Below are 9,957 nucleotides of genomic sequence, written 5' to 3'. Positions count from 1 at the left end.
ACAGCAGTTTTATTCCAATCGCCAAGCCCCGTACAGGGGTCCGAGCCGCCGCCTCCCACAGTGTCCTCCGGAGCCGGGGCCCAGAGCACGGGGTGCCTTTGTGACGCCCGCCCGCGCTGCCTGCAGGGCTGCTCTGGATGAGGGGTATGGTTAGGGATAGGGCAAGGCTATGATTAGGCTCAGGGCTAGGGTTAGGGGGTATGGTTAGGGCTAGGGCAAGGCTATGGTTAGGCTCAGGGCTAGGATTAAGGGGTATGGTTAGGGCTAGGGCAAGGCTATGGTTAGGCTTAGGGCTTGGGTGAGGGTAAGGCTATGGTTAGGCTTAGGGCTGGGGTGAGAGTTAGGGGTATGGTTAGGGCTAGGGTAAGGCTATGATTAGGCTCAGGGCTAGGGTTAAGGGGTATGGTCAGGGCTAGGGCAAGGCTATGGTCAGGCTTAGGGCTGGGGTGAGGGTTAGGGAATGGTTAAGGCACAAGGAGCTGAGCGGCTCAGCGGAGGAGCTCAGAGACGGCCGGCACAGGGCTGCAGGTGGAGAAGAGGGTGAAGCCTGTGACTGTTTTGAGGGACACAGGAGGGGTCAGCTGAGCCCGCCCTGGGGATCTGGTCTCCCTGGTGGTGGCTTATGCTGGCCTCCAGAAGATCGGGGGTTGTGCCCTAGGAAGTGCGTTTTAAACACCCACCCAGGCAGGTCCCGGGAATCGCTAAAAACGTGGGGACCTGGGAAGGCTGGAGCGGGTGGGGGAGGCTCGAGGTCGCCTCCCCCCGGGCACTGGCATGTGGGTGAATGTTGGCTCAGGCCAAGGGAAGGTGGGACCTGAGGGGTGAGGCGGACTCTCCCTAGAGCCCAGGGAGCCTCTCTGTCCTCGTGAGCCCGAGGCTGGGCTGTGGGGGGAGGGGAGGAGACAGAGGTGCGTGGGTGGCTGCCTTAAGCTCTGGGCAGAGGGCTAGGGCACAAACCGAAGGTCAGGGTTAGGGTTAGGGTATAGTCGTCGAGGCCTGGGGCTAATGTTAGGGCCGGGGGACCCCTGCCTTGAACCTCCAGAAACAGGAAAGGTGGGGCGTCAAGGACGGCAGCTCTGAGGCGAACAGCCATCAGCCACTGCTCTGACCCGAGCTCTGGTTGAAAGCGAAGGGGAAGGCAGAGCTAGGCGTCTCCCCGCCTGCAGCCTGGGGGTGCCCCACCCCCACCCCCACCAGGAACCAGCTAAGAGCCAGGAACTGAGGAAACTCTTTTCAGCTCTACTTCCAAAGGCATAGTTGCAGCCAAGCAAACAGAGCAGTTTGGGGTTGAAAGCTGAAATCTTGATGAACTGGAATCCACATAAAGCTGACGTGAGAGGATCGTGCCCCCGTTTTATTCACCATCTATGAAGGGAGCGAATGGAAGAAACTAAGGCGCTGCCAGCGGCTCCCAGCACGGACTGTGGAGTGTAAGCCTGATGTGCGCTGCCAGCGGCTCCCAGCACGGACTGCGGAGTGTAAGGCTGGCGGGCGCTGCCAGCGGCTCCCAGCACGGACTGCGGAGTGTAAGCCTGGTGTGCGCTGCCAGCGGCTCCCAGCACGGACTGTGGAGTGTGAGGCTGGTGTGCACTCCCAGCGGCTCCCAGCACGGACTGCGGAGTGTGAGGCTGGCGGGCGCTGCCAGCGGCTCCCAGCACGGACTGCGGAGTGTAAGGCTGGCGGGCGCTGCCAGCCCTCGGCCGCTGAGCAGGCTGTTCTCGGACGGGCCGTCTCAGCACCACGGCTGCTGGACACACCTTTCCTCGATGCGCATGAAGTCAGGTCCAGGCCGCAGCCGCGGTTCAGTCAGCTCCTGCCGGCCTCCGGCTGTAAGGGCAGCTCTGCAGGCTGCAGAGCAGAGTCCTGGCCTCTGACCAAGAAGCCCGTGGTCTCCTCAGAGCCCTGAAAGCGCGGTCACGTCCTCGTCGGTCGCTCGCTCGCCGGGCCTTCCTCGGACGACAACGTAGCTCTGTGCTTGGCTCGGTCTCACCAGCGACTGCCGTGCGAGCCGCGCTCACCGGGGTGTGAGGACGCTCCTGCTGGACCCCAGCCCGTCCGGCCTGAGGCTGGGCTTCGTGTCCAGCCGTCCGTCTGCCCGCAGGGTCTTCCTAGGTAAGGAGGCCATCTGAGCAAAGCAGGCAAGTGGCGTGTTAGTGGTGTCTTTCTTACAAGGAAGGCCATCCCGTCACCGCTGAGGGGACCCGCCATGGACCAGTGTGTCACGTGGGACAGGAGAAGGGGGCGGTAACCTCTCTTTTCCCGGTGACAGTGCTGGCTCCTGCGTTTCCGTTTTGTAATGAAGCCGCGGCAGGGCCACTGCCATCTCCTGGGCTGTAACGCTTGTCCCCACGCCCCCCCCCCAACCCCCCAGCAAGCAGTTCTCCGTGTTCTGGGCAGCTCCTAAGTGCTTCACACAAATTATCTTACTCAGCTCCCCTAACCCCGCGAGGCAGGTGGTGCTGACGTGCCTGGCGGTGGGGAACCGAGTGGCTTTGAGGCATTAAATAACCGCTCAGGGTCAAGGAGTCTGCCTGACCCACACGGGCTGTGGCGTGACAGCCATGGCTGTGACCGCTCGGCCTCCGGCTGGGACCCGCACTACATACCATCGGAGGCATAGGAGCCTCTAGCTGCCGCCCGAGGAAGGACAGCAGCCGCCTCCAGATCAGGCCACTGCCCATGAACATGATCCCGGTGATCAGCCAGAACACCCTGTGGTCCTGGAAGAGAGCAGCGTGCGTGTGGATCACGAAGGCCCTGGGGGAGGTTCGTCTGGTGTTGACCTTGAGGGCATCCAGGGCTACTGAACAGCTGGAGGCCGGAGTGGCCTCAGGTTCATGTCTCGTAACGACCACTTTTCAAGGTGAACAGGGGTTCCGATGGAGACCATGGGCAGCGCAGGCTGGAGGCCAGAGACACGGCCCGTTGGACTCGCCAGGACACAGAACCCGCGCCCGAGCGTGCTGAGCGCAGGGTCGGGTTCATGCCCAGGAGTCTGACAGGGACGAGCTGAGCTCGGCCAGCACCACACCACGTTCCTATGCCAGGCGCAGAGCAGAGGGACTGCAGGTCTCTGGGTTCAAATGCGACTGTGACTCTCTAGCTCTGCCCTGGGCAAGTCACTGACGTTTTCTGGGCCTCACTGTTCTCATCTGTGAAGTGGGAACAATCACGCCCACTTTCAGAGCTGTGACGGCTGAGCCACACGCTGTGCCGCTGACCAGGGCGCTGCCTGCCTCCCGCACGGCCAGCGTGACTCCGTCTGAGAAGCAGGAAGCCTGCTGTCTGTGCCATGGAGACAAGGTCTGGAGCCTGCCTGGCTGTGGACGGGCCAGAGGACACATTTCCTGTCCCGAGGGGAGTGGACAGTGAAGACTATATTTTTAAAGTCTATTTTAAAAACGGACCTTCAAAGCATGAAAAAACCACCCCTGGCTCACTGAAACAACACCCTCACCTCCTCAAGGGACGATTCCAAATTCATTCCAAAGGCAACTCCGATCAGGCCGAAGAGCGAGAGCGAGAAGGTGCCCATGGTCAGCTGCAGGTTCAGCCGCATCATGACGTTGCGGTGGCTGCGGGACAGCGTCAGTCAGCCGGCCCACGGCCAGGGCCCCCGGGGCTGCAGGCACTGCCCCGCCCCCCGGAGCCAGGCCCACGCCGCGGCAGGCGCACCTCTCCCTGAGCAGCCCGTCCGCCGCGCCCACCTGTCCAGGTTGAGGAAGATGACGCTCTGCGAGTCGTCGATCAGCGCCCGCAGCTCGCGGGCCGCGTGCGCCAGGTCCTCGGCCAGCCGGTGGCAGTTCTCCAGCAGCAGCTCCATCTCCTCCGCGTGGTCGATGCCCGCGCTGCTCTGCTCACTCCAATCACAAGCGCCACGTAAGCAGCGCCCACGCGCCACACACCCAACCCCCGCGTGAGCACATGACGCCGCTCCCAGCGAGCCCACTCGCCTGCCCTGTCTGTCACGGCCCGTCTGAGGGCCATCCCCTGACCCCGAGCACCACACAGGGAAGTCCCCGCACAGGCCCTGCTGCACAGGGAGGGAGCCCCACTACCCGTGACAGCGACGTCCAGACGTGTGACGCGGACGGACTGGTACAAGTTAGTACAAACCAGTGACCAAAACCACAGGCCGAACACGAAGGCACAGAGATCCCTGCCCCAGGCCTGGCCCCGCACAGAGCGATGTGATGAGGATGCGACACAGGGGTCCGCCCCCAGGAGGCGGGGCAGAGCTCCACCACCCACACTGCCGCCCGGCAGAGGGGACCCGCCCAGGACACAAGCGAAGGGCGACAGCGTGTCCCCGTTTCTGCTGCTAGGCCTTGCTGGGCCCAGCTCTTGTCATCTCAGCCTCCTTATGGGAGAGAGGTGACGCTTAAGCCTGCAGCCCGTCCTCTGTGCACATTACAAAGCGTCTGTGTGAGTTTCTGACCCTGGTCTACAGACGACAGTGGAACACCGAGTGCATGAGCCCCAAGCTCCGAGCCCGAGGGATGGCCCAGTGCCCCCGAGGGAGGCTAAGTGCCCGAGAAGAAGGAGCTCGGCCTGGGAGTCCGGGGCAGGAAGGCCACTCACAAGACCTCGGGGTCGCTCCACTTGCTGAGGCAGAGCTCCTCCAGCCGCTCCTCGTCGTCCAGGATCTCCAGGATCGCCTCCTTGAACATCCGAACGTCCGTCTCCAGCTCGGACAGGCTGGAAGGGCAGGTGCACAGGCATGATGGCGCCATGGACTACGGACCCGTGTCACCATGGGGACAGTGCCCCCCTCGCACACAGGCGGTGGACAGGGATTGTCAGCGGTGCTCTGCCTTCTACACGCAGACCGAGAACTGAGCCCCCAAGCAGGGCCCGACAGAGCCGGATGCAGCCTTCCTGCCCCATCACCCTTCCCTCCACTCGGCGCCCCGACAGGAAGTCACCACCAGCAGCAGCACTGGCTGGCACTTAAAGACCAGTGATGACCCCATGGATTCTGTGTCTGGGCTGAGGCTACACGCGTCACTGAACCAGGACAGGGAAGGGCCGGACACCTGCTCACCTTTTGCCATTTTGCAGCAGGATGTGCAGTTTGCTTCTGTCCACAGAGGAGTGTTTGGGGTCCACTAACGCCTCCAACGTGTCGAGGATCCGGGGCTCCAGCAGGCGCAGCTTCCCCTGCAGCTTGCTGATCTAGAGCAACACGACCTCGCATGAGAATCCAACCTTTTCAGAATGCTCAGGGCCAGTGAACCCTGGGATCAGACACCGTCTGGAACAGCTGGGGCAGCGGGTAACGCTGCAGAGTGCAGCCTGCAGGCACGGCTGTCCCAGGCGACCCTAACACCGTCTGTTGGGGACAGAGGACCAGGCACATGCTGTTCCCAGGCTCGCACCTGAGGGGGACTAACTCCTGTCACGAAAGGCGGGAGGATCGATTAAGTGGAAGGAAATCCGCCCTTCCGTGGTTACAACTCGAACTTCCATTTGGCAAATACTTCTGCTCTTTGTAAACAGAGTACAGTCCAAACTCCTATGAACAAAACTCTTTGAAAACTAAAACATAACTTGGACTTAAAAATAAATCAGTGTGAAGTCAGAAGTGCTGTTCTTATTCAGGCCCCGCGGCATGGCGGGTGTCTGGCGGGTGCACAGAGACAGGTGTGCCAGCGGCTAGGGTGCTGGGACCCACCCCTGCAGCGGGAACAGCAGTGAGACTGACGGCACACATTCCAGCAGATGCGCCTCCCACCAGGCAGCTGTGCCCCATCCTCGGCAGCTCCTCTCCGTGCCCTCGCCTGCGCTGTCCTGGCCTGCTAACGTGTCTTCCTCCTCGACGGCATGTGGGCCAGGACCAATGCAGGCGGCGGCACGGACGGGCTTACCCGGTACTGCAGGAGTGCCTCCATGGCTCTGAACTCGAAGGGCAGAGGGTACGTGACCAGCTGGCCCTCTCCGGCCAGCTGCGCGGGGAGCTCCCGGAACAGCCACTGCTCCAGGTTTAAGTGACGATAATCCAGGATCAGGAGACACTCGGGGGTGATCACCGCTTTCAGGTACTGCGGGGAGAGAGGGCGTGACAGCGAGTTATGCTAGGAGAGCAACACAGAAGGAGCCTGTGCCACTGTCAGTGATATAAAGCCTAGAGGGTGGTTTCTTTACACCTCTTCCAACATTTTATGAAAATTTTTATACAGAAAAAGTATACAGTGAACACCCACGTACATGCCATCTACACAATTAAATGTCGGCTGACTTTGTTTTGCCACATGCTTCCCTCCCCGTGTCTCAGAGCTGCGTTTGTTCCAGAATCACTTTAACCCGTGGCTGACGGCGCTGGGAGGGACCCTCACCTCCATTCTCAGGATGATCCTGTTGTTTCTGGTGGTGATGCTCATGAGGTGCTGGAACCGCAGATCTCTGGCCTGAAGACCTAATTCTTGATATAAGTCCGTTTTCTTCCTTTCTGAAAAAGAAATGTTTTCAAGAAAAAAAAAGTGGCTGGTCTAATCCAGCAAAGAGCTTAGTCTTCCTATCAGAGCACCCTCCCACCACCATCAAGATAGTTTTGTTATTACCAGAAACCAAAGATAACAGGAGTGTTTTAAATGCCTGTTTTTACCTCAAGGACACACTCAGGCTAAAGCTAGTCTGACTCTAGTATTCTTCCTCCTCCTTCCCCCCTTCATGAAGTCTTTCTGGCGCAGGCGCTCCCGGGGGCGGAAATAAAACCACGCGCCTGTCAGAGGGACTCAGCCTCTTCCGGCGCTAGCACGGCACCTTTGTTTAGCAGGACCTGCAGGCTCTGTTATTTCTCACTCCCTTATCACCTTCGATATTTTAAATCTGGGAAGAGAGAGGTTCAATTTTCTTTCTTCTTGGACTAACACAAAACGAGAAAAAGTCCGTCCTCAGACTAGACTCTGCCTGAAAACTCAATTTATTCCCCAAGAGGAAGCAGAATGGGTGACAAGTCCCAAGCAGTGGTACTGGAGACACTACTGTCTGCACCTGTCCAGTCGAACCACAGGTGTGGCAGCGCTCCAGGCAGAACAGCCTTCGAAGGAGCTACTGAGCAAAAACCCCGAAATGTTCCCGAGGACCTCAGTAACAGCAGGAGGGGGTCATGGGAGGGGTGCATGGGAGACCTGAGCCTGCCTCCGAGGTCAGACCGTGAAGGGATCTGTTTCACTTTAGAAACAGAGTGACCAGCAGAGCCCAGCGCCCACCCGCCCCTCGTCTCCTGTCACCCACTGTTGGTGGAGGTCCGTGACTCCGCCTCACCCAGAACGCAGGGGGCATGGCTGTGGACCAGGAGTGAAGAAGAGATGGAGGGAAGAGTGTTTCTGTGCCTTTAACGTCCGGGCAGAGCACGAGTGGCCCTGAGGACAGTCCAGGCACCGCAGCCCCAATGAGGACTGATGGACACGCTGCACAAAGACCGCTCCCTGCACGCACCCATCCACGCTAAGGGTGCTCCGTTCACAGCACCGCCTGCCATTCCTTGATTTCTGTCAGACTCATGCATTCAATGACTAAAAAGAGACGATGCAGAAGAAACTTGAAGATACTCACCAAAAGACGTCACATTTCCTCCTTTGTCAAATTTTGTCTGAAGAGAGATAATAAAAAAAAATATTTTTTCTCCCAAATCAGTAAACGCTCTGGTATCATACCATATGGTACTATGATATCCCACAAACACTGAAATACACATGGGAACCCCACTGCCCTTGTTTGGGTTAAAGTCGGTTCTGAGTGAAGGGTTAAGACTCCCTTTTCCTTTGCTGGACAAGCTGAGCCGGGGCTCTGGAGTCGGCAGTGAAGTCCCACTGGCTGAGCACAGCCCCAGGACCAGAGGCGACGCAGGAGAAGTGCTCTCTGCAAGTTACCGGGCGCCCGGCACGTACTCACCACAGTAAACACGGGGGCTACGCTGGCGAGCGTGGCCTGAGTGACATCGGACGTTCTCAGCAGGTGCATTTCACCTGAAGAATGAATGAGAGAATTCCATCAGCACACGACTGGCTGTCACATGTGGCCGAGAGACAACTCTCAGAGAACGTGGTCTGCAGACTATTCTGCTATTTTTTAAAATCTTTTCCTGGAGGAGAAGAAACACTCATGTGTGCAGTTTGCAGGTGCTTATGTTCGGTTTAAGGGGGAAAGGTTTTAAGACGGCTTCGGTGAGGCAGAATTATGGTGGATTCCCACCACCGTCCTTCCTAATCACCTCAGAGCTGGATGAACAAATGTTCAACTCGGTGTTGAGACGAAAAGGAAAGGCCCATCTTTTCTGCATAATTTAAAAGGCTCCTCATGCGCATGGTATCGGGAGGTGTATTTTAGGAAGCAGGTCCCAAGTGCCCCGGACCTCTCAGCATTCCAGGATCAGGGTGGATTGCTTGACCTACACACTAGGAAACCTACAGACTTGACTTCCTTGTATTAACTTCTTTTCCACAGACACACTTTATTGTTGCTACGTGCAAAATAGCCAACGGAACTGGAATGAAGGCAACGCTACTTGAAAATCACTTTAAACCGTGTGACTGGACTGCGCTGACGGGAGCTCTGAAGTCTCACCTGGTCCATTCAGCATCTAACAAAAAGCACTGTTCAAAGCCATGGACCCGAGGGGAGCGGGGGAGGTGGGAAAACACTTCCCATTATCCGATGCTTCCCAAGGGGACGCTCAGCTCGGATCCCCTCCTCCCACTTACACTCGGTCTACAAGGTCTACAATCTACGATGCTGTCGTTTCTCAGCCCCCAGGCCTGTTGTTGCCCATTTGCAAAGTGCAGACCGAATTTTAAGGGTCAGCATTTCCCAGGGCGGAGATTCTGCATCTCAGTGTTTGCCCTAGAACACCAGACGGGCCTGGCTGCTTTGGCTCAGTGCTCAGAGGTGGGCCTGCAGGCCGGGCGGGGGTTCAAGTCCCAGTCAAGTGCAGGGACCTCAGCTGTAGGTTCCCCAGCCCTGGGAGGGGTGCGAGCAAGAGGCAACCAATCGATGTCTCTCTCCCACCCCCCACCCTCTCTAGAAATCAATGGAAAAAATGTCCTTGGGTGAGAATTTTTAAAAAAGAGACCTCTGACTATTAAATTATAAACAAAATAATAATAATAAGACCTGAACCCGGGGAGCGTGGCGGGGAAGGAGGTGGAGGCGCCGGGTTTCGGGTTGCGTTGGGAGCGCAGCCGAGAACCGCATCTGCCGGCAGCGCGAATGGGGAAGCCGGACGCTTCAAGGCCGCGGGCTGCTCGGCCACCTGAGCACCGCGCCCTCCGGTTGGTGGAAATGCCAGCGATCGTCGCGCTTCATCATCCGGCGAAGACGCACCGCTCCGGTCCCTTCTCCGGCCGCACCGACCCGCCGGCGGTCGGCCGCACTTGAAACCACAGTCCGCCCTTGCTCGGCGCGGTTCTTGCCTCCAAGTCTCCTCCGGGCGCCTCACCCCGTTCCCCGGGACAAGCGGAACGGCGCTCGCGAGGAGGACACTTATCCAAGTATTTCAGGCGGCGGGGGCCCGATCCTGACTTCTCAGCTGTCACGAGGGAGTAAGGGCGACGCTGGATTCCAAAAACCAAGGGTGCCCCGGGGCGCTTCCGGCCGGAGCTCCTGCTCAGGGACTCCGAAGAAGGACGGGCGGCCAGGAGCTCCAAGGTCACCGCGGGCGTCCGGGGGCTGCGGGCGGGGGCGTACTGGCAGGGGGGGGCCCGGCCGTGCGCGGGTGTATGGGCGCCCCCTCTCCTCTACGGAGGGCCCGTGAGCGCCTCCCGGAATTGCTCCGGTCCTAGACGAACTTATCTCGCCGGGTTTTGTCAGCCCCCCCCCAAAAAAACTGGGAAAACCCCCCCTGGTTTTCTCTATGTGGTTTCTCGGGGGGGGGGGGTTTATTTTCCCTTTCTTATTTTGGTCCCTGGGGAGATAGCCCCTCTTTGGTTGCCGGGGGGGGTCGGGGGGGGTCTCCTA

The 9,957-nt window shown here is 59.0% G+C and overlaps 1 protein-coding gene across 5 annotated transcripts in view; it reads right to left on the bottom strand.

Moving 5' to 3' along the window:
- Positions 1-1,322: 1,322 nt before the first annotated feature.
- The window catches only part of MRS2 (MRS2, magnesium transporter), a 12,082-nt gene continuing 3,447 nt past the window's right edge, over positions 1,323-9,957 (bottom strand). Inside the window, exons 1-11 of one of the 5 annotated variants that reach the window (XM_023747291.1) lie at positions 8,216-8,240; positions 7,897-7,970; positions 7,558-7,594; positions 6,336-6,448; positions 5,868-6,041; positions 5,045-5,175; positions 4,582-4,698; positions 3,708-3,860; positions 3,458-3,575; positions 2,607-2,720; positions 1,323-2,125 (exon numbers count right to left, since the gene is read on the bottom strand). In XM_023747291.1, coding sequence (XP_023603059.1) covers positions 2,015-2,125; positions 2,607-2,720; positions 3,458-3,575; positions 3,708-3,860; positions 4,582-4,698; positions 5,045-5,175; positions 5,868-6,041; positions 6,336-6,448; positions 7,558-7,594; positions 7,897-7,965 — 1,137 coding nt within the window. In that variant the 5' untranslated portion in view covers positions 7,966-7,970; positions 8,216-8,240 and the 3' untranslated portion in view covers positions 1,323-2,014. The other 4 variants (XM_006106469.3, XM_014448447.2, XM_023747292.1 and 1 more) reach the window with 4 other exon arrangements.

The sequence above is a fragment of the Myotis lucifugus genome, unplaced genomic scaffold (assembly GCF_000147115.1).
Source record: "Myotis lucifugus unplaced genomic scaffold, Myoluc2.0 scaffold_832, whole genome shotgun sequence".
In the NCBI taxonomy this organism is placed as follows: Eukaryota; Metazoa; Chordata; class Mammalia; order Chiroptera; family Vespertilionidae; genus Myotis; species Myotis lucifugus.
The sequence above is the reverse complement of the archived record's forward strand: the minus strand, read 5'-3'. Positions and strand labels throughout refer to the sequence as shown.